The sequence below is a fragment of the Pituophis catenifer genome, unplaced genomic scaffold (assembly GCF_029215685.1).
Source record: "Pituophis catenifer annectens isolate HBS135680 unplaced genomic scaffold, rPitCat1.0.hap2 SCAF_3, whole genome shotgun sequence".
NCBI lineage: Eukaryota > Metazoa > Chordata > Lepidosauria > Squamata > Colubridae > Pituophis > Pituophis catenifer.
Genome location: NW_027256883.1, coordinates 66,296,130 through 66,317,747, shown reverse-complemented (window position 1 = coordinate 66,317,747; position 21,618 = coordinate 66,296,130). Strand labels below are relative to the sequence as shown.

General features: G+C 38.3%; 1 protein-coding gene across 2 annotated transcripts in view; it reads left to right on the top strand.

Moving 5' to 3' along the window:
• RNF144B (ring finger protein 144B) overlaps positions 1-21,618 on the top strand; it is a 56,170-nt gene that overhangs the window by 20,641 nt on the left and 13,911 nt on the right. For both annotated transcript variants that reach the window (XM_070940663.1, XM_070940664.1), the window contains exon 3: positions 15,939-16,043. In XM_070940663.1, the coding sequence (XP_070796764.1) occupies positions 15,939-16,043 (105 nt within the window). The remainder of the gene's footprint in view (positions 1-15,938; positions 16,044-21,618) is intronic.

Here is a 21,618-nt window from a genome sequence, read left to right as displayed (position 1 = left end):
ATCCGGTAGCGATGGTGGTGGGTGGTTCGGAGAACCGGTAGCAAAAATCCCTGCGCCCTCCCACCACCATGCCCAGATGAGCCGCACGATCAACAGAGGCTTTTTCTTTTTTTACTTTTAAAAGCATTTTTTCTACAACCTCGAAAAAATGCTTTTAAAAGTAAAAAAAAAAAAGCTTCTGATGATCGCGCGGCTCAGCTGGGATCGTCAGAGGCTTTTCAAAACATTTTTTTCTGCAACCTCTTGGCCGAAGAGGTGGTAAAAAAAATGCTTTGAAAAGTCTCTGATGATCCCAGCTGAGTTGCCTGATCGGCAGAGAGGCTTTTCAAAGCATTACCACTACCAAGCCATGCCCACAGAACTGGTAGTAACAAATTTTACATTTCACCCCTGTTTGTAACCAGTATATTCCTGTTGCACTCCAGGCCTGTATTATCTATTTCTTATGCAGTAAAATATCTCAAAAAGCTACCTATATTTATGCATGTAACTGGAACAGCATATACATTTGAGTGGAATATTTAAATAATAAATAATTTGAGTGCTGAGGCTGTTTGGGAATTAAGCCAGAAAAGCAGGCTGCCAATAGCTCTGATCTAGTGAAGAAACCAATGTTCATACTTTTGATGTATAACAATGAATTCTTGAAAACCTGTTTGTATAATCATAAAATTTTTCATAAGGTATTAATTTGGATCTAGTTGCTCTTTATTAATTTTATTAATATTAATTTTACAATAATATTTTTTGGTATAAAATTGTCTAGAGTAGTAAAAAAAAAAAGGGCTAAATATTGTATTACTTGTTTAAAAAAAAAACACATGCACATTAAGAAATGCACTATTACAAATTCTTCTTAATAATGGCCTTCTAGTAATCTTATTTGCCAAGAATAGTAGATTGTACCAACTGAAGTTCAGTGACATAGACTTCACATTTCACAAAATGTTTGTGGCTTACACTCTTACAACATTTATATGAACTCTTAACAAGTTCATTTGGGGTGAGTTTGATAATGTATACTTTATTTTGAAACCTGAATATTATTTCAGCGTTTTGTTCATGTAAATTAGAATTCAAGAGAAGACCTTGGGTGTTGTCTCAGTGTCTTTCAGCCTTAATAGCTCTTCTTACAAAATCTAATCTTACAATTAAGTTGATAATATCTTTAGATCATTAATTGTATTTTTTGTAAGTTTTATTTCAAGGGAAGTACTTTCATTACAATCATAGAATATAGAGGTTAGGATCACTTTTATTGTAACAGCTATAGTAACAGAATGTTGGAAGTCTGAAGATGCATTCCCCTCCCTCATTCTATATTTCTGTGCACTAGGGAGGGTCTGTTTGATATGTTTATTGAAACTAATTTTTTAGTCCAAGTTAAAGCCCCTCCTAATATGATTGTTGCCTTAGTAATGGTTCATCTTCCTGTCCTTTAAGGTCATTCCATAGGTTCTCTATACCTAGTGATATAGTATATCAGACATTGATAAACACAAGATAGAGTAGTAGTTGTAATAATAGGTGTATGACTTTCTTGGTATTCTTAAAAAAAGAATCTGTCTGAACCAGTTGCAGCCCTACTTTTTCTAATATACCACATAACAGAGATCTGGATCCTGTATTTGCTTGAAGCTGCAAATATTAAGCAATTTACCTGTGTAGCATGTCCAATGTATATTAACCTACCCAGGCAAATGTTAAGATACAGATAATCAGGGGTGAAATCCAGCAGGTTCTGACAGGTTCTGGAGAACTGGTAGCGGAAATTTTCAGTAGTTTGGAGAACTGGCAAATGCCACCTCTGACTGGCCCCAGAGTGGGGTGGGAATGGAGATTTTGCAATATTCTTCCCCTGGAGTGGGGTGAAAAATGGAGATTTTGCAGTATCCTTCCCTTGCCATGCCCATCAAGCCAAGCCAAGCCACATCCACCAAGCCACGCCCACAGAACCAGTAGTAAAAAAATTTGAATTTCAGCACTGCAGATAATCCTTGAGTTACAATCACAACTGAGCCCAAAATTTATGTTGCTAAGCAAGACAGTTGTTAAGTAGGTTTTGCCCCATTTTACGTCCTTTCTTGCCACAATTGTTAAGTGAATCACTGCAATTGCTAAATTAGTAACATGGTCCTTAAGTGAATCTGGCTTTCCCATTGATTTTGCTTGTCAGAAGGTCACAAAAGGTGATCACATGACCCCGGGACACTGCAACCGTCATAAATATGAATCAGTTGCCAAGCATCTGAATTTTGATCACATGACCAGACACTACCATCTGAATTACAGGCAGTAAGGTACTATCTTCTGAATTACAGGCAGCATATAGAGAATTATTATCCTCACATCTGACTTATGGCCTTTGGATAGTTATCTGGCTGGCTTCTGTGCATCTTGATTAAATAGGCTTTTGGTCTGGCAAGTTAAAGTTAGTTCTTTGAATTTTCAGTGCTATGTTATGGGATGGCTTGAAGATAAGTGCAAATGTACATTTTATTTGCTATAAATCAGAGATACTAACAATTTATAGAGTATCTCTCTGCAGGGGTGTCAAACTGGCAGCCGGCGGGCCAGATGCATCATACGAAGGGGAAAAATGTCACGATACATCACGTGACGGCAATGTGACGCTGTGAATTTGACACCTGTGTTCTATAGAGATAAAGAGTATCTCTTTATAGTGAATTCTATAAATTCTGCATTGGAATGAGAAGTTCATTCACACTAAGACTAGTTCTATTATAATATTTTAAATTAAAACAATTTAAATACCAGTTTGTCTTTATTAAAAATATGTGACCTTTGTCACTTCCCTGCTCTTGTGTGATCAGTTGAATTTAACTAGCGAGAATGTGGCCTCCACAAAAGGTTAGCTTAACATTATAAACCTACTTTATCTTGTATACTCTATAGTACAGTGCGGATTGGTATCCAGTTTCTGTTTTGAATATGTCTCTTGAGAATTGGCAGGTAAACTCATCTGTTACTTCCTTTCTTTGTTTTAGGTTAAATTCTTTTGCAGAAATAGAGCTATGCAGCAACATGTGATTTCAGTTGTTTATCCTGTTTCTCAATGCCCTATTCTTGAGACCTATGCAGAGAAGAAGAATGTGAACTAAGGATGAATGGATTTATGTGGAATTTGCTTGTGTGCCTCTAGAAATGGTATTATGAGAGACCTATTCCGGTTAGATACACATTTCGCTCTGTTCCTATTTGATCCCTTTGAACTAAGCTCTGTCATTTAAAATGCTTGTATTCACTTCTCATCTAACAGCAAAGGCTTTTTGAAATGGCACTTCAATTTCTATATGGTCGGATAACCGACAGTTGATCTCAGAAAGCTAAGCAGGATCAGACTTGGTTAGCACCTGGATGGGAGAGCACCCAGAACTGCCAGGACTGGAGGCTAGCTAGAAATTGAAAAAAACATGTCGGAAAATGTCAATAGCAAACATTTATCTATTGTTCTTAAGAAAATGACTTGGTAGTATCTATGACATCAGAAGATGGAGATGATTTGAAAGATAGGTCAATTTTTTGTGTTTTTTTTCCCTAAAATTGTTGACAGAGCCAGGAAACATGCTACTTGGCAGAATAGCAGACCAAGTGTAATGGATTGTGTGCATCACACATTAATTAACATGCAGTACATGAGCCTGCTTTAAAAGGCGATTGATTATGGGAATCACACTGACAACCATTTTAAAGCTATATATTGGCAACTCCCTTAATAGAATTACATCAGGATCAGGGGTGAAATCCAGCAGATTCTAACAGGTTCTGGAGAACCGGCAGCGGAAATTTTGAGTAGTTCAGAGAACTGACAAATACCACCTCTGGCTGGCCCCAGAGTGGGGTGGGAATGGAGATTTTGCAATAATCTTCCCCTACCACGCCCACCAAGCTACGCCCACAGAACTGGTAGGGAAAAATTTTGAATTTCACCCTGATCAGGATCCTAATGCCAATCGCAAGTGTACCTGTTGCAGTGGTTAGGTTCCAGATCTCTACATCAGGGGTGAAATGCTCCCGGTTCAGACCGGATCGCCTGATCTGGTAGCGATGGCGGCGAGTGGTTTGGAGAACCGGTAGCAAAAATCCCTGTGCCCCCCCCCCCCCCCCCCGATGAGCCGCACGATCATCAGAGGCTTTTTTTTTATTTTTAAAAGCATTTTTTCTATAACCTCTTCCGCCGAAAAAATGCTTTTAAAAGTAAAAAAAAAAAAAAGCCTCTGATGATCACGCGGCTCAGCTGGGATTGTCAGAGGCTTTTAAAAGCATTTTTTTCTGCAACCTCTTCAGCCAAAGAGGTTGTGGAAAAAATGCTCTGAAAAGTTTAAAAAAAAAAAAGTTGGCCACACCCACCCAGTCACATTACCCCCCACCAAGCCACGCCCACAGAAATTTGTAGTAACAAATTTTACATTTCACCCCTGCTCTATATGTATAGTATTTTATTTAAAAATAAAACAGCAAAGCATCTTTCAAATTTAGCCAGATCATTAAAATGTGTTACTTCTGTTTCACAGTGGAATAAGAGAGCCTGGTGTTTTTATCACTATAGCTGTATCAAGAGCAAATAGCATGTCTGCTGAAACCCAAATGGGGTTGGTGGTTGTGATTATTTGGATGCAGTTTCTCTGCAAAGATAGCTCTAAGGCAAAGTGCGAAGACAGATTTGAGAAAGATGCAAAATAATTGCAGTGGAAAATATAGCAAAGAGCTGTGAGGTCGAATTAGTGGATATATACATCTAGATTTAAATAAATGGGACTTTTCTAGTTTGGAGAGGTTGATAAATTAAGGCTGCTTTCCTATGAGTTTATCTAGAAGTACCGTATTTTCCGGCGTATAAGACGACTGGGTGTATAAGACGACCCCCAACTTTTCCTGTTAAAATATAGGGTTTGGGCTATACTCACCGTATAAGATTACCCCTCTTCCAACGCACACCAAATAAAAATTAAAAAACATCAACTGGCTCACCCACAATGTAAAAGCAGCTGTGCTAGACCCAAAATGGCCCCTGCAACAAGCAGTAACCTCATACAGCCACAAAAAGCCCAAAAAAACAACTTTCACACTTTACACACACACAACACAACACAACTGGCTCACCCACAATGTAAAAGCAGCTGTGCTAGACCCAAAATGGCCCCTGCGTTGCCTGATTATCAGGCAATGCAGCTGGGATCGTCAGAGTTGGGATTGCCAGAGCCATGTAAAAGGAAAAAAAACTTTTTTCCTGGCTCTGGCGATCCCAGCTGCATTGCCTGATTAGCAGGCAACGCAGCTGGGATCGTCAGAGCTTGGATCGCCAGAGCAAAGGAAAAAAGTTTTTTCCTTTTACATGGCTCTGGCGATCCCAGCTGCGTTGCCTGATTAGCAGGCAACGCAGCTGGGATCATCAGAGTTTGGCTCGCCAGAGCCATGTAAAAGGAAAAAACTTTTTTCCTTTGCTCTGGCGATCCAAGCTCTGACGATCCCAGCTGAGTTGCCTGCTAATCAGGCAACGCAGTTGGGATCGCCAGAGCCATGTAAAAGGAAAAAAGTTTTCCCCCTCCAGCTTGCTTACCTTAGCTGCTAGTCGCAACACTTGCCTTGCTTCGCTTGCGTCAATCCATTCCATCAGCAAGCCACTCCCTGCCTGCAATCAAGTAGGCAGGGAGTTGTGGACTTCAACTCCCAGAATTCCTCAGCAGCTGGGATCGTCAGAGTTTGGATCGCTAGAGCCATGTAAAAGTTTTTTCCTTTTACATGGCTCTGGCGATCCCAGCTGAGTTGCCTGATTAGCAGGCAAAGCTGGGATTGTCAGAGCTTGGATCGCCAGAGCCATTTAAGGCTCGTCAGAGCCTATCGGGCTGGTCTGCCTGGTTACAGGAGAACGACACCCGGCGTATAAGATGACCCCCGACTTTTGAGAAGATTTTCATGTGTTAAAAAGTCGTCTTATACGCCGGAAAATACGGTAAGCACCATAGCCAGAAGGTCTGACTTACATGTGTGTTTTTATTAAAATGTTTTAAGTTTAATATATCATATGGGGAAATGAAGTAGAAGTGTGCTTGAACTGAATATGTAACTGGATTTTGTTGAAACTTGTAAGCTTCTAGTAAAAATCTGTAAATGAATATTATAAGCTGCTATAATTTACCAAAGCACAAATAACTAAATATAGCTGTTGTATAGCAGCTTGTAAAGTATTACTTTACAAATAGCAATTGCAAATAGCAGTTTTTATTTGTCTTAGCTGAGACCTTCATCCAAGGAGGCAGACTGAGAAATCAGTTATCATTAAAAAGCTCATGGCAATAATCCTACCAGACTAGTCCTTTTGTTAGGAAAATTACTATGTAAAGGGTCAATGGCCGGGAAAATATTTTTATGAGGGAGCTAAACTTTGTTTGATACAGTCAGGGTTCAGCATCATGCTATACCATGATTGGCTGTAATCATAAGGCACACTAGGCCAAAGCCCAGAAAACTTACATTGTGGTTTAGCCTGCTTGGATAATAAGTTTATATAAGAAATAAAATCTCTATTTCCAGTTGCTGCTAAAATATAGAAAATAATAATAATAATAATAATAATAATAATAATAATAATAATAATGACAGTATACACAGTAAACGAGATGACCATGCTGGTTTTCGTATCCCAAATCACTAGTCGAACACTTCTCAAGTGTTTAGGACTGCGTGATGTATTGGCGGATTATGCGAGCAGATCCCAGTAAGGTGGCCTTCTGCAGCTGACCAATGGTGATTTTGTCAGCGCCAATTGTTTTTAAGTGCTTGCCTAGGTCTTTAGGCACAGCACCCAGTGTGCCGAGTACCACTGGAACTACCTGCACTGGTTTATGCCAGAGTCTCTGCAGTTTGATTCTCAAGTCCTGATATCTGGTCAACTGGTCAACAACTTTTTCAAGTTGTTTCTCGTCGATTCTGCTGTCACCAGGTATGGCAATGTCGATGATCCACACCTTTTTCTTCTCCACAATCATGATATCCGGGGTATTGTGTTCCAAAACTTTGTCAGTCTATGGAACTGACAAAGTAACTGCATTAATAATAATAATAATAATAATAATAATAATAATAATAATAATAATATTATAATATATAAAAATGATGGATGGATGACAACTGGAAGGACATTTTTGATCCAAAAAGATAAAGAAAAAGGAAAGGACCCTGGAAACTATAGGCCAATCACCTGCTTGCCAACAACATACAAGCTTCTTACTGGTATCATTGCAAACCAAATCTATGGATACCTGGAAAGAAATAACTTGCTTCCTGTAGAACAGAAAGGATGCTGCAAAAACTCAAGAGGAACAAAAGATCAATTGCTGATCGACAAGCTAATCCTAAAGAACTCAAAGAAAAGACGAACCAACCTGTTCATGGCTTGGATAGACTATAAGAAAGCATTTGATTCAGTTCCCCATAGCTGGATCAAGAAATGCCTGGAAATATTAGGCATCAGCAGCAACATACAAAAATTCATGGAATCTTCAATGAACCTCTGGAAAACAAAACTTATGGCTAATGAAGAAGAACTGGGTGAAGTTGAAATTAAACGAGGCATTTTCCAGGGCGATTCCCTTTCACCCCTACTTTTTATACTCTCAATGCTACCACTGACAATCATTTTGAAGAAGATGAACTGTGGATACGAACTTGCAAAGAAAGGACTGAAAATCTCGCACTTGATGTACATGGATGATTTGAAGCTGTTTGGTAAAACAAAAGCTGAACTGAATTTATTAATTGAAAACACAAAAGAATTCAGCCAAGACATTGGTATGCAGTTTGGAATTGACAAATGTGCAACAATAGCAACCAAAGCAGGCAAGATCATAGAAGAGGATGGAATAGAATTAGAGAATGAAGAAATGATAAAGGCAGTAAAATCAGAAGAAGGCTACAAGTACTTGGGGATTTTAGAAGCCTCTGACTTAATGCATAATAAAGTCAAGGAATTAACTTCAGCCAAGTACATTCGACGAATTCGTAAGATATTAATGTCCAAATTGAGTGGAGGAAACATCATAAAAGCCATAAATACCTGGGCTATACCTGTGATTAGATACTCTGCAGGAATAATTGACTGGACCCAGATGGAGTTAGACAATTTGGACAGAAAAACAAGGAAGCTTATGACAATGAATCATGCCTTGCACCCTAAAAGTGATGTTGACCGATTATATTTACCAAGAGCAGAGGGTGGTCGAGGACTCCTACAAATAAAGCAGACTGTGGAAGAAGAAAAATGCAGCTTGAATGGTTACATCCAGAAAAGTGAAGAACCAATGATTAAGGAAGTAAATAAAGGAGGCCTTTTAAAGACAACTAAAACAAAAGCAGAATATAAGAAAGAAGTAACTGAGCAGCGAGCTGAAAATTGGAAACACAAAGCTCTGCATGGCCAATACTTGAAAAGTATTGAAGGCAAAGCTGACCAGAAACTAACTTGGAACTGGTTAAGATCAGGAGTACTGAAAAAAGAAACAGAAAGCTTTATTTTGGCAGCTCAAGAACAAGCCCTAGCCACAAACTGCATGAAGGCAAAAATTCAACATGTTACCACCAACAGCAAATGCCGCCTCTGCAATGAGAAAGATGAGACAGTCGACCACCTGATCAGTGGGTGCAGCAAAATTTCACAAACTGACTACCTACAACGCCATGACCGTGTTGCTAAGATCATTCACTGGAAATTGTGCCAGAAGTTTGGATTTGAGTACAGCAAAAACCACTGGGAACATCAGGTTGAGAAAGTTTTAGAGAATGAGAAACTCAAGATCTTGTGGGACTTTAGGATTCAGACTGACAGGCACTTGGTCCACAACACACCTGACATAACAATAGTTGAAAAGAAAAAAGTATGGTTCATTGACATTGCAATACCTGGTGATGCACGAATTGAAGATAAGCAGCAAGAAAAAATCACAAAGTACCGGGACTTACAAATTGAAGTTGAGCGACTGTGGAAAAAGAAATCGTGTGTTGTCCCGATTGTAATTGGAGCCCTCGGAGCAATACCCAAAGGGCTACCCCGCTATTTAGAAATTCTAAATTTGCCGGACTTGAACATTTTGACTCTACAAAAAACCACCTTACTCGGAACAGCTTACATCCTCCGACGATACCTTAACAGTTCCTAGGTCCTTGGTTAGGACTCGAGCTGCTGAGCTATTAACCAGCCTCAAAGGCTGTGAATCTCACTAAAGATTAACCAATAAATAATAATAATAATAATAATAATAATAATAATAATAATAATAATAATAATAATAATAATAATAATAAAAAATGTATATGGTGCCAGACCCTCTGTGACTGGGCCGTTTACAATTTGTTAAAACATTTAAAAGCAACTTTCTACTTGTTAACCATTTTATCATTAATATAGCATATACTGAGACAGAACGATAATTTGCAAATAGATTTACTACCAGTAGCACTTTAAAAAAATGGGTCTCTTTTGCAAGGGGTGGGAATTAATATTGTAGTGATGGGTTAGTCACTATTCAGTTAGAGGGGATAACGTGTACATGGGTTGGGTTTTTTTTAATGCACCTTTTAAATGTCTTAAATGTTTTGTGTTTAGTGTTCTTTTTTGTTTCTTTTTGGAGGATTTTTTTAGAGTTTTGTATTTTAACTTACTTTTGAATAAAATAAAAACTTTGAAGAAAAAAAAACATTTAAAAGCAAGTAACATTACAAGAAACACAAAATCAAGGAACAAAGATGGCAGAGAAAGCAAACCTTGGTGTATGTGTGTTTGAGGAACTTCATTCCAAGAGCACGCATGCTGCCACAGGGAACATGTGCTTCCTGAGATACGATACATGGCATTGTTTGGTCAATGGAACCCAGAGCGTGCCAACCTTGCCAGATTGAACCAGCTAGGCAGATGTTATGGGAGACAGGTGATCTCTGAAGTAATATGATCCAATGTCACATAAGGCTTTATAGGTAAATGTTTTTGGAGATTCTCAATCATCCAGGTTATAGTTGTTTCAAAGGTGCTTTTTGAAAAGCCAACTGGACTGTCCTTTCCTTGAAGAAGAAGAAAATATTTTGTTTCTCATCTCAGAAGCTTCATCAGTTCTGTTGCTCCATCAGAACCAGGGGTGGGGTCTTGCAGGGGTTGGGGGTTTGCAGGGGTTTCGGGAGAACCTCTAGCTAAGATTCTGTGCAGTTCAGAGAACCCTCAAATCCCTCTCCTGGTTGGCCCCTCCCGCCCTTCTCCACCCCTCCCAGGAGTTTCATTGCAGAGAAAACAGTCCAAGAAAGAAAAAATACCTCCTGGTTATCTTTTTAAAAATCCAAAATTGTGAGTAAAATGTCACTATCTGAGGGAATATCTTCATCTCCTTAGTAGAGTCAGACTGTTATTTCGTCCAGTGGTGTGATATTTTTCATAAATGATATCAAAGAACTAGCCAGCAAATCAGAAGCTCACTTATTTGTTAGTTGGCTTCATTAACAACTCTGTACTTTCATTATAAAAGAAATAACAGTTCTAAGTGAACAAATTGTTGTGCAATGAAATTTAAGATTTGTATACATTTAGGAGATTGTCACAGTACTGTTAAAATCAGTAAAAATCACCCTGTAAAAAAAATAAATAAAAGGACTGTTTTGTAATGAAGTCTGGAGAAGTAGTACAGGAAGTTATTGACTTAAAAACCACAATTAAACAAGACTGTTGTTAAGTGAATTTTGCCCTATATTATGACCCTTCTTGCCACAGGTGTTAAGCAAATCACTGTACTTGTTAAGTTAGTAACATGGTTGTTAAGTGAATCTGGCCTCCTCATTGATTTGCTTGTCAGAAGATCACAGAAGGTGATCACATGATCCTGGGACACTGCAACTGTCATAAATCTGAACCAGTTGCCAAGCAACTAAATGTTGATCACATGACCAGTGGTTGTAACTTTGAAAAACAGTCATAAGTCACTTTTTTCAGTGCTGCCGTAACTCCGAATGGTCACTAAATGAATGGTTGTAAGCTGAGGACGATCTATATGACCCTCATCTGATTACATGGGTAGCCTCTTACCCCCAATAAACTAAGTGTTCTGTTCCCCAGGCATCTGCCTCCACTGGGAACAGGCAGATAAACTCTAGCAAACAGGTTTTGATGCAGATTATATTTATTTCGGGTATCCTCAAAACAGACTTATAATCATGGTGAGTCAAGGTGAGGTTCATCCAAGTATTTCATAATCTATCCCATTTCCTAGTGTAAAATGACGGTAGTTCTGTCCCCCTGGTCAGAAAGCATGCTTCTGTCTTCTGTGGTAGTTCAAAATGGCCAGGTCTTTGTTCTGCATCCAGGCAGAGAGCCTCAGTGGCCAATCAGACACACAGATATGGTCACACGTCATGGACTACATTTCCCATAATGCAATCTCTCTCTACATCTCCCACAATGCAATCTCTTAAGGAAACAGCTCTTAATCCTTAAGGTAACTAATTCACTATGACTCACTATCTGAAACAGCACACTAAGTATGTTTGTTTATACGGGCATATAGTCCTATGTTTTGTATAAACTTCCTTTATCTTCCATACTAACATTTGCCATATTGCTACAGCATTTTTTTTTCCTTTTTCCATTTGCTTTCTGAAAATGTGTAAGAGTTGAAGTAAATCAGCTGGAAGCCTTTTAAAATGTTGAATCACAGGGATAGTTAATGTAATGAGTTGAAATGGCGACCTGAACAAGCCAGCCCTTTGTTTTTGAATGCCGAGGAAGATTATCTAAAAGTGGCCTTGATGGATTTGAGGTGAGAGGAAGTACAAAATGCCTTCTTAAGCCATTAGTTAGCACCATGAGATCTGAACGCCTCGCCTGATGGGTTGAGCTACATATTGAGTGCAAATAAATCCCTAAAGGTTTTGAAAATGATCATTTTGAGCAGACGCTTGGCAGCAAGTGGTACACTTAAATCTTTCCTCATCGTCATCAGCTGCAAGTTATTTGTGCTTCTTCCTTCACTTGTCCCACCAATGTCAGTTTCTTTATAAACATGGACAAAGCACTCACAACTCTCCGGGGGTGGAGGCCAGAGGTGGTATTCAGCAGGTTTTGACCAGTTCTGGAGAACCTGTAGCGAAAATTTTGAGTAGTTCGGAGAACTACCAAGAGCCTTGGTAGTACAGGGGTTTAAGGCACCCTGTTATTAAGCTGGTTATTAAGACCAGCTGCCTGCAATTACTGCAGGGTTCGAATCTCGCCAAGGCTCAAGGTTGACTCAGCCTTCCATCCTTTCTAAGGTAGGTAAATTGAGGACCCAGTTGTGGGGGCAATAAGATGACTTTGTATAAATATACAAAAGGATGAAGGCTATTGCTGAGCACATTGTAAGCCGCCCTGAGTCTTCGGAGAAGGGCGGCATATAAATCAAATTAAAAAAAAAAAAAAAACGGTAAATACCACCTCTGACTGGCCCCGCCCCCTTCTCTTCTCTGCTTCCCGAGTCTCAGCTGATCGGGAAGAAATGGGGATTTTGCAGTAACCTTCCTCTGCCACGCCCACCAAGCCATGCCCACCAAGCCACGCCCACAGAATGGTAGTAAAAAAATTTGAATCTCACCACTGATGTGGGGTGGGGAAGGTACAGATAAATGTTGAACAGACCAACATGGAAAGGGTGAAGTCAACTCAAAACAATGTGGAATGACCACTGGACACTAGGCAGAGGGAAAGATAGAGAACTCCTATATGAGGCACAGAGCAAAACCTTCCTTCATACATTATACCTTTGACTCCAATGCAATGCTTAGTTTCCTATATAGAATAGAACAAAACAGAATATAATTCTTTATTGGCCAGGTGTGATTGGACACACAAGGAACATGGCTGAGTTACTGCTTAAACTCAAGGCTGAATTAAACATGACTTCCCCCTTCTCTCCCAGTCCTTCACTTAGATAGGGAGGGTGTCAAAGAGCAACTTCACCAGATTACCTTCTAGTTAATGGATGTTTTCTGATGGGCCACTTCTATGGTAACAACCATTTTGTGAATAGGCAACAAGCCACCAAACCCTTGGCAACCCTGACTTGTTTTCAACGCATCCTCTTGCACACAACAGTTGCCTGCCTCTCGCCTGGACTATTTCTGATCAGGATGGGCTGCCAAGAGGTATTATTTAGTATTTAGCTGAAAAACATACTTTGCGCTAAAGATGCCACTTAAATTTCCTGTGAAACTCTGTAAATGTGTGCAATCCCTGAAGTGTACCTTTTAAAATCCTAGTTTACGGTAGCACTTCTGTGGGAGAATATAATGTATAAAGGTAAAGGTTTCCCTTGCACATATGTGCTAGTCATTCCCGACTCTAGGGGGCAGTGCTCATTTCTGTTTTAAAGCTGAAGAGCCAGTGCTCTCTGAAGATGTCTCCTTTTGATCGACAAGCTCAGCATCTTAGCCACTGAGCATATAGAAGTCTTTTAAATAGTAGCTTTTGTGATACTTGATGAAGCAGTTTATAGTGAGGTTATAAGATCAGAACACCTTATGTGAGGGAGATCGGCGGTTCTTAAATATGACAAAATAAGTAAACATTTTGTAACACCAGCTATTATAGGACTTTATGTAATACAAAATACTTAACATTGAATGTGTATTTAATACTATGGATTAGGTGTAATTTCCACAAAATAGAGATGGATTTGTGGGATATCAATTTCCCAGTTCACGTTTCCCAGCTCATCTTAAATCTCAACCTACATTTATATCTCTGATAGTCATAATTATATTGCAAGAGAGTGTTTAAATGCTCACCATAAAAGCTTTAAAAAAATCAGAATTCAGTTCATTTACTTATGGGAATTCAGAACCCTTATTCAGTGAACGTATCTAACTTTAATTGAAAATTGCAAGCATGGTACTTCCTTGACATGAATATATTAACAAATTAGTATTAACATATGTGAATGATTTTTTAAAATGAAATTATCGAAAGGATATATAAAACATGAGAAATGCTTTTCTTATCAAGGTTATAGACTAGTCTTCCTAATCTTGGCAATTTAACCAAGATTAATTAAAATAAGAAAATATCTACAGACCCCTCACATCCTGGACATAAATTGTTTCAACTTCTACCCTCAAAAAGACACTATAGGGCACTGCACACCAAAACAACCAGACACAAGGACAGTTTTTCCCCGAATGCCATCACACTGCTTAACAACTAATTCCCACAACACTGTCAAATAATTTACTAAGACTGTATTACTATTATTCCTCTCTTCTTTACTAGTATCTATCTCTTCCCACTTATTACTATAACCATTTTGTTTGTACCTTTCAATTATATTGTGTTTATTTGTTTCCTAGTACGATTTGATAGCTTATTAGTAACCTTGACTATCACTAAGTGTTGTATCTTTTTATTCTTGATGAATGTATTTTATTCTCCTTATGTACACTAAGAGCATATACACCTAAGACAAATTCCTTGTGTGTCCAATCCCACTTGGCCAATAAAGAATTCTATTCTAAATTCTATTCTAATGCTGAGTGAAGTCCACATGTCTTAAAGTTGCCAAGATTGGGAACCCTTGTGTAGATCTTCATCTTTAATTTCATGCATTTGCTTCAGAGTTATTACTGAATAATGTTTTTATACTGCTAAGTATATCCATGCATTAATTTATGCAAATTATATCCACCCCATTAAAAGAAAAATACCAGAAATGAAAACAAGGAAAATATTTCTTGCCCTGGACCACCTGAATCTCCAGGGTCATGTTCCACAGAGCAGGCCCAGCAACAGGTGAATTATAGTAGCTGGCTGGGGAATTGTGGGCATTGAACTCCGTAAGTCTTAAAGTTGCCAAATTTGAGAGCCCTGATCTAGACTATGCAAAGCCCTAAATAACTAATCTGTGCCTAGATTAATACATGTAATTGAATTGAAAGTATAACTGAAATGATTTGGCTCTTGGGTAGTGAGAATTGCCTTATCCATGGATGCTTCCCAGAGAGGTCCTGGGTCTCATTTCCTCTCCTCATGTAATGTTATTAGGGTAGTCTAGAGCTCCCACCCAATCTCAACAACATATAGTAGTTGCTTTCTGATATTTCAGTTTGTCAGCTATACAGTACTTATCTATTAGCTATAGTTTGACTATATGAACTTGTATATCCATTAGTTGGCAACCAATAGATATAAAGTAATTTTGTCCTTCTCTAAAGTCTAACTCTTTGCCCTATTAATCAAAAAGTCTTCCAATCCTTCCATAGTAACAGAGAGAGAATCCTTGACTTATGACTATTTGATTAATAGTCAAAATTACAATGGTGCTGAAAAAGGTGAGTTGGCTCCAATAGCCAGTGGAATAGCTAGTATAATGGTTTATAACTTAGAACATAGGACATAGAATAACAGAGTTGGAAGCAGGGGTGGCTTCTACTTACCTTTACTACCGGTTTGCAACGGGAGCATGCGCAGGCGCTCGCTTTGTTCGCATGTGCACTTCTGCGCATGCACAGAAGCTTCTGTGCATGCTCAGATCACCGATGATGATTTCAGGGTGGGTGGGCGGAGCCTCCCACCACTTTTACTACCGGTTCGTAAGAACCGGACCGAACTGTGAGAAAACCACCACTGGTTGGAAGGGACCTTGGAGGTCATCTAGTCCAATTCTCTGCATGAGCAGGAGAGTCTATACCATTTCAGACAGGTGGCTGTTCAGTCTCTTCTTGAAAGCTTCCAGTGGTGGGGCATCCACAACTTCTGAAGGCAAGCCATTCCATAGGTTGATTGTTTTCACCATTAGGAAATTTCTCCTCAGTTCTAGGTTGCTTCTCTCCTTGATTAGTTTCCATCCATTGGAATATAATGCTTACATATTATAATTTACATATGATTTATAACTTATATATTTCTTCTTCCTTAGTGTCTAAAACAATACATGCAGCTGGCCATCCGTGAAGGGTGTGGTTCTCCCATCACTTGTCCAGACATGGTCTGCTTAGACCATGGGATGCTGCGAGAAACAGAGGTATTTATATTTAGTTCCTCTCTCATTGCCTTTTAATCTTCGTCATTCATTTACATAATGAATATATTAGATTGTTTTCCCCCTTAATTACTCTAATGACTACTTGGCAGGAAGCCCACTTCACAGGAGAAACTAGAAACAAGCAGATGGTTTTTCACTTGTTTTCCCTTTCCTGGGGAAATGTTTACTTGGCATCCAGACAGTCTCAGAATTACTTGCTTGCAACAAGAACATTCTCAATTTGAATGTCCCTAGTTCTTTGTTAGCAATAGATTCTGGAAGATGTACTATGGCATTCAGAATTGTAAAACACAAGTGATAGAAATGTTACATGTCGCTTGAGAAGCATAATATCTTTTTGGGGGGATGGTGAAAATGGTGCTTGTATATACGTACTTGAAAGGGTATCTATGAACTCTAATTGCAGTTCATTAGTTGTCTGAAATGTCATGTATACCCAACTATGCAGTTCTTTTTAATAAAATCTCAGGATAGAAAAAAAATCACATGGCCAATTTCTATTAAATCTCTTCGTGGAACATTCATGTCATGCTTCTGATCATCCCCCTTGTCATTATGCGAATTACTTGTATGTTGCCATTCCAAAGAGAGTTTTCTCAGGATAACTGACCAGATGGCAAAATTTGCCAATTTTAAATTAAGATGATATATAATAGGATTAAAAACGTGCAAGGATTATCAGTTGGTTAAAAGGTTAGGAGCAGTCTAGACATTAAATGTTAATATACTTCATTAAAAGGTTTGATAAAATAATGGAACATGAGATATCCTTCCTTGGAAGGCGTTGCAATGAAATGTGTGGATAACTTTGGGGGATGAAGGGAAGAAATGCCTAGGAATCAATCAGATGAGAGTGGGAGGAGCCCCCAATGGATTATTGGTCAGAGGAAAAAATTTAGGAAAGACTTAGCCTAATTGATCAGGTGATTAAAAGTGCTGGAAGGAAGTTTATATCTTCAGACTCACAAGATTCTGTTAATGTAGCCTTAGAATAAAAGTAGATTTAGCTCACTTAGTCATGATTTTTAATCTAGTTTATCCAGGAAGGCTGACATCCATCTTGCAAGTCTGAAGATAAAAACTTTTCATTGGCCACTTTTAACCGCCTGATCAAACAGTTTTCTTGACATACAAGATGGAGTTTTTAAAAAATTGCTGTAAAGTACTAAATCCAACCCAAAATTATACAAATAAAAGATCTCCACATTTACATAGAATTTGCATGATTTTCAAGTTGACTTTTCAAGGGGTACATTGCACATATTCACCTTGAATTGTAGAGTTAGCAAATCTGTTAAGGGATAAATCTGTCTTCTTAGATCAAAGTTCTACCATGATTCACATAGACCTGAAATAATAATAAGCTTTCAACATTTTGAATGTAGAGAAAATGCAGTGCTAAAGTATGCATGAAAATCATAGAAGAGTGTTCCAAGATTATTGTTGATAAAACTCCTGAAATCTAAGCTTCATTTCAGTTAGCCAGGCAAGAGGGCACTTGAGGGTATACATCTAATGGGCCGTTAATGTTTTCTTTAGTATGCAACCCTAAATATTGAATGAATAAACAATGAGGAAGATTTAATGGATCATGCATGATGGGAAGCGCTGAAGTTTGTTATGGGTTTTGTTCCTTATGTATTTGTGATCTTCATTGATATATTACAGTGACGAGTAATCATTCCAATCAGAATAGATGCTCTTAAAAGCAGCAGATGATCTATGCTGGGCCAAAACTTTAGTAAAGAGCTTTTACCTCTCTTAATGAATAAACAGTATGGGTATGTTACTACTTGCTACTATAGATTACTTCATATGCTGCTCTGATTATATTTCTAAATTTTATCTATTCTGAAGACCAGCTTTATCTGTTGTCCACTGAACATGTTGCATTGATGGCCTTGATGGCCTCTGATTATACTTGCTCGGAAATACTGTATGTTATTTGGTAAACAGGTTTATATATTACATCACCATCAAAGCTGACACCAGCCAGAGCATAGATCAACTCACAGAAATAATGCAAGATCAGAAGACATGGAGAGACCTGGCCCATACATTTTCCAAGAGTCCGACACAACTGAATGCATATATCATCATGATAATGTATTAGGTAGATAGCTAGCTAGCTAGCTAGCTAGCTAGCTAGAGATAGAGAGATGTGTTACACATTATAACACATGATGTGGGCAGCATGCTGGGGAAGGAGGTATTCTAGGGTACAGAAAGGCAAGGATACCCACTCTTGTCCCGGTACTCTTGGTATAAAATTGTCAAGATCTGAAAACGGCTTGTTAGAATAATTAGCAGGACTTTCAAGATAATTTCTTGTCAGGGTCCTCAGTTATACCCCATTTCAGGTTTTCATGCTAAGAACCCCAAGATCTCCAAGGAACCCTGTCATATAAAGATATTTGGGGTAGATACATACATAGTACCCGGATCTCTTCCCAAATTTAGTTCCAATTGCCTAGAAGTCTTGATCTATCTTCGAAAGATTGGCTCAAACTGTTCTCCTTTTTAATACTCAGGGGCTTGTCACCTGGAACTTATCCAAGCATGGCTGTTATTGTGTGCTGATACATGTAGTTACATATTTATGTTATTTGGTCACTAGATTAATAAGGTGCAAGCTTATAAGTGCACTGAAATTCAGTAGTATTTCTTGGCATAGATGGTAAAACCAATTCTTACTTTAAAACACTTAGATTAAAACAGCCTAGAGATCAACAGAAAGAAGCCCAGTCTGCTGACTTGCATTAGAACTAAGAAGAATGAGAGCTCTATGAAAGGTTTAGTGGAAAAAGACCTATTTTTGCATATGGAAATGCATTATAATGGTAGCTCTATGACTGAGAGAATATAAACCATTTTAACTTACTTTCTAGGTGACTCCAGAAAAAATAATCCAAGACAGTAAATGACTAGGAATGATGGAAACAGTCAAAGTAGTTGTAGATTCTAATCTGGTTGTATAGTTATTATCCTTACGGTCCTTTAATGATAACTTTTTTGAAAAGTCATGTCTGCATATTCCATTAAATGGGCACTATTCAGTGCCCAAATGATAAATACAAATTCTATGGAAAAATATGTAGTGCAACTTTATGGTGTGGGTCTTGAAACCCCAGATTTCCACTTGATAATCTAAGCTTTTAAAATTCCTTCTTGACTGAAGTAATTTGTTGGCTGCAGAGACCTACAAGAAGTTCTAATATATGCACTCCAAGTATTGTGAGGAGTGAATTGGAAGTAGTCCATTTGAAGTACCTCTGCAAGTCCCATTTGGTATCCTGGAGCAAGTCAGTCAACAAGAATAACATTGTTTTGAGTGTCTTTCCAAGGCCTACATTACCCATTAGAGCAGAAAAACACTTTCCCCTCCATATCCGTTTACCTGAAATAGCATTAATTGGTTACATAGATTTTCTTGGAATAAATTCTTTTCAAAAACAACTATAATAAGCCTTTGGAACACTTCCATGGCAACTGAAGCAAGATTTGAATAGTACTCAGTGCCTAAAAATAGTAACATAACTCCTATTTAGTTTGCTTATCCTGTCTTTTCATAGAACACAGCCGGGTGATTAAGGCGCCTCCTGAGCCCTGTTCATTTTCTTTTAAATTTGAGGGGAATAATAGGAATTAGAAGTAGATGGAGGATAATTGTATGGAGGGGAAATGAGATAGCAAGTGAATGATGGGTGACATTTAAAAGACAAGCCTGATTGTTTTTTCTACCTTTAATTTTGAGTGCATTTTTAAAAGATTTGTTGGCAGTGCTAGGAAGGGATGAAGTATCTTTGTAATGGCTCTCTTGAGCATTTACTTTGGCACTGCCTTGGTTGAGCAGTGGGCAAAGAGGTGGCAGCTGTTAGAACAGGGGGGCTCATTCTTACATGACTAACATCTTGTTGCCTTCAACCCATCCGAATACAACTTTGTTTGGCAAGTTGTACTGAAAGGATAGATAGGTGGATCAGTGTGAAGCAATAGAAAAGTTAAGGTTGAACTATTCAAATAATCCAAGGAACCTGCAGAAGAAGAAAAAAACAGGATGAAAAATGATCTTGTTTACATATTGTGGTAAACCATAATTGGCTTCGTCAAGATTTGTGGAAGACCCTTGATTGGCTTGGTTCACACATTGTACTAATCCCTAAAACCAAAGTTTATAAACCACAATAACTGAGTTCACAAAATATGCTAAGATGAAAATGTGCCGATTTATCAGGATGCCACCTGCCTTTTCTTCTAGCATCATCTCCTACGGAATGACAACTGCATATCTCTATCTTTTTTTCTGAGCAACTCTATATATTTTTTTGGGGGGGGGGAAGAGAAGAACAGGGCCACAGGTGCACATTATTTCTGTTTTCCATAAAAACATATGGGATGCATTTTTGGAAATAAAGCTGATGAAGGGACTTTGTAGCTCTCTGTTTGGAAATAATAGAATAGAATAACAGAGTTGGAAGGGACTTTGGAGGTCTTCTAGTCCAACTCCCTGCTTAGGCAGGAAATCCTACACCACTTCAGACAAATGGTTATCTAATCTTTTCTTAAAAACTTCCAGTGTTGAAGCATTTACAACTTCTGGAGGCAAGTTGTTCTTTTTTCTTTTCTTTTTCTTTTTAAATGTAAAAAGCCAAGTGGGGCAAGGAGCATAGCAAGTCTCAAGGGAGAATATCAGTATAGTAACATATCATTTTGGAGAACCCAGCCTTACAGCAACATATGAATCCAATTATTATATTGATTGAAGTGTGTAACAGATGGCAACTATAGACAATCAATTACTAAATACTAATACATAAAATGAAGAGATATGCCCAATCAATAGCATAAGGCTTAATGGACATCTAAATTCCATGATATAAATCCAGAATGGTAGTGTAGTCCATTATATTTTATGTAGAATTACAAAGCTATCACACAGCTGTTTGTATTTCAAGCACAAAGATGCTGCTGTTGTTTCTCTAGCAAGCATTCAAATCATTTAAACATCCAGTAAGGAACTTCTTTCTTTTTCCTTCCTTTGCCGCATAGAACTCACTTGCACTATACCAAAGATGTGGAATGACAATCAGGAGTGGATATTTTTTTGTCATCATTTCAGTGACACATATGAAAGTGTTGACCTAGAGGAGGGGTCATCAACCTGCGGCTCTGGAGCCGCATGTGGCTATTTCACCCCTCTGCTGCGGCTCCCTGTCACTCAAAGTATATGTCACAACCACCAATGTGTGACACCCGCTGGCACGCGATTTATTGAGCTTTTCAACCCTTGGTAGGCCAACCATAGATAAATCCAAGAAAAGAAAAGTTTCAGAAGAAAAGAGAACATTTAATTCAACTACATATGCTAGTTTTGTGGCCGCTCAAGAAATAGTCAGGCATGGGAAGGGTTTTGTAGCTCCTGGTGTTTTCTTTTCTGTGGGAAAGGAGTCCAAATGGCTCTTTGAGTCTTTAAGATTGCAGACCCCTGACCTAGAGATAGCAGCATTAGCCACCTGTCTTTATTGTAAAATAGTAAACACTTTTTTAAAAAAAA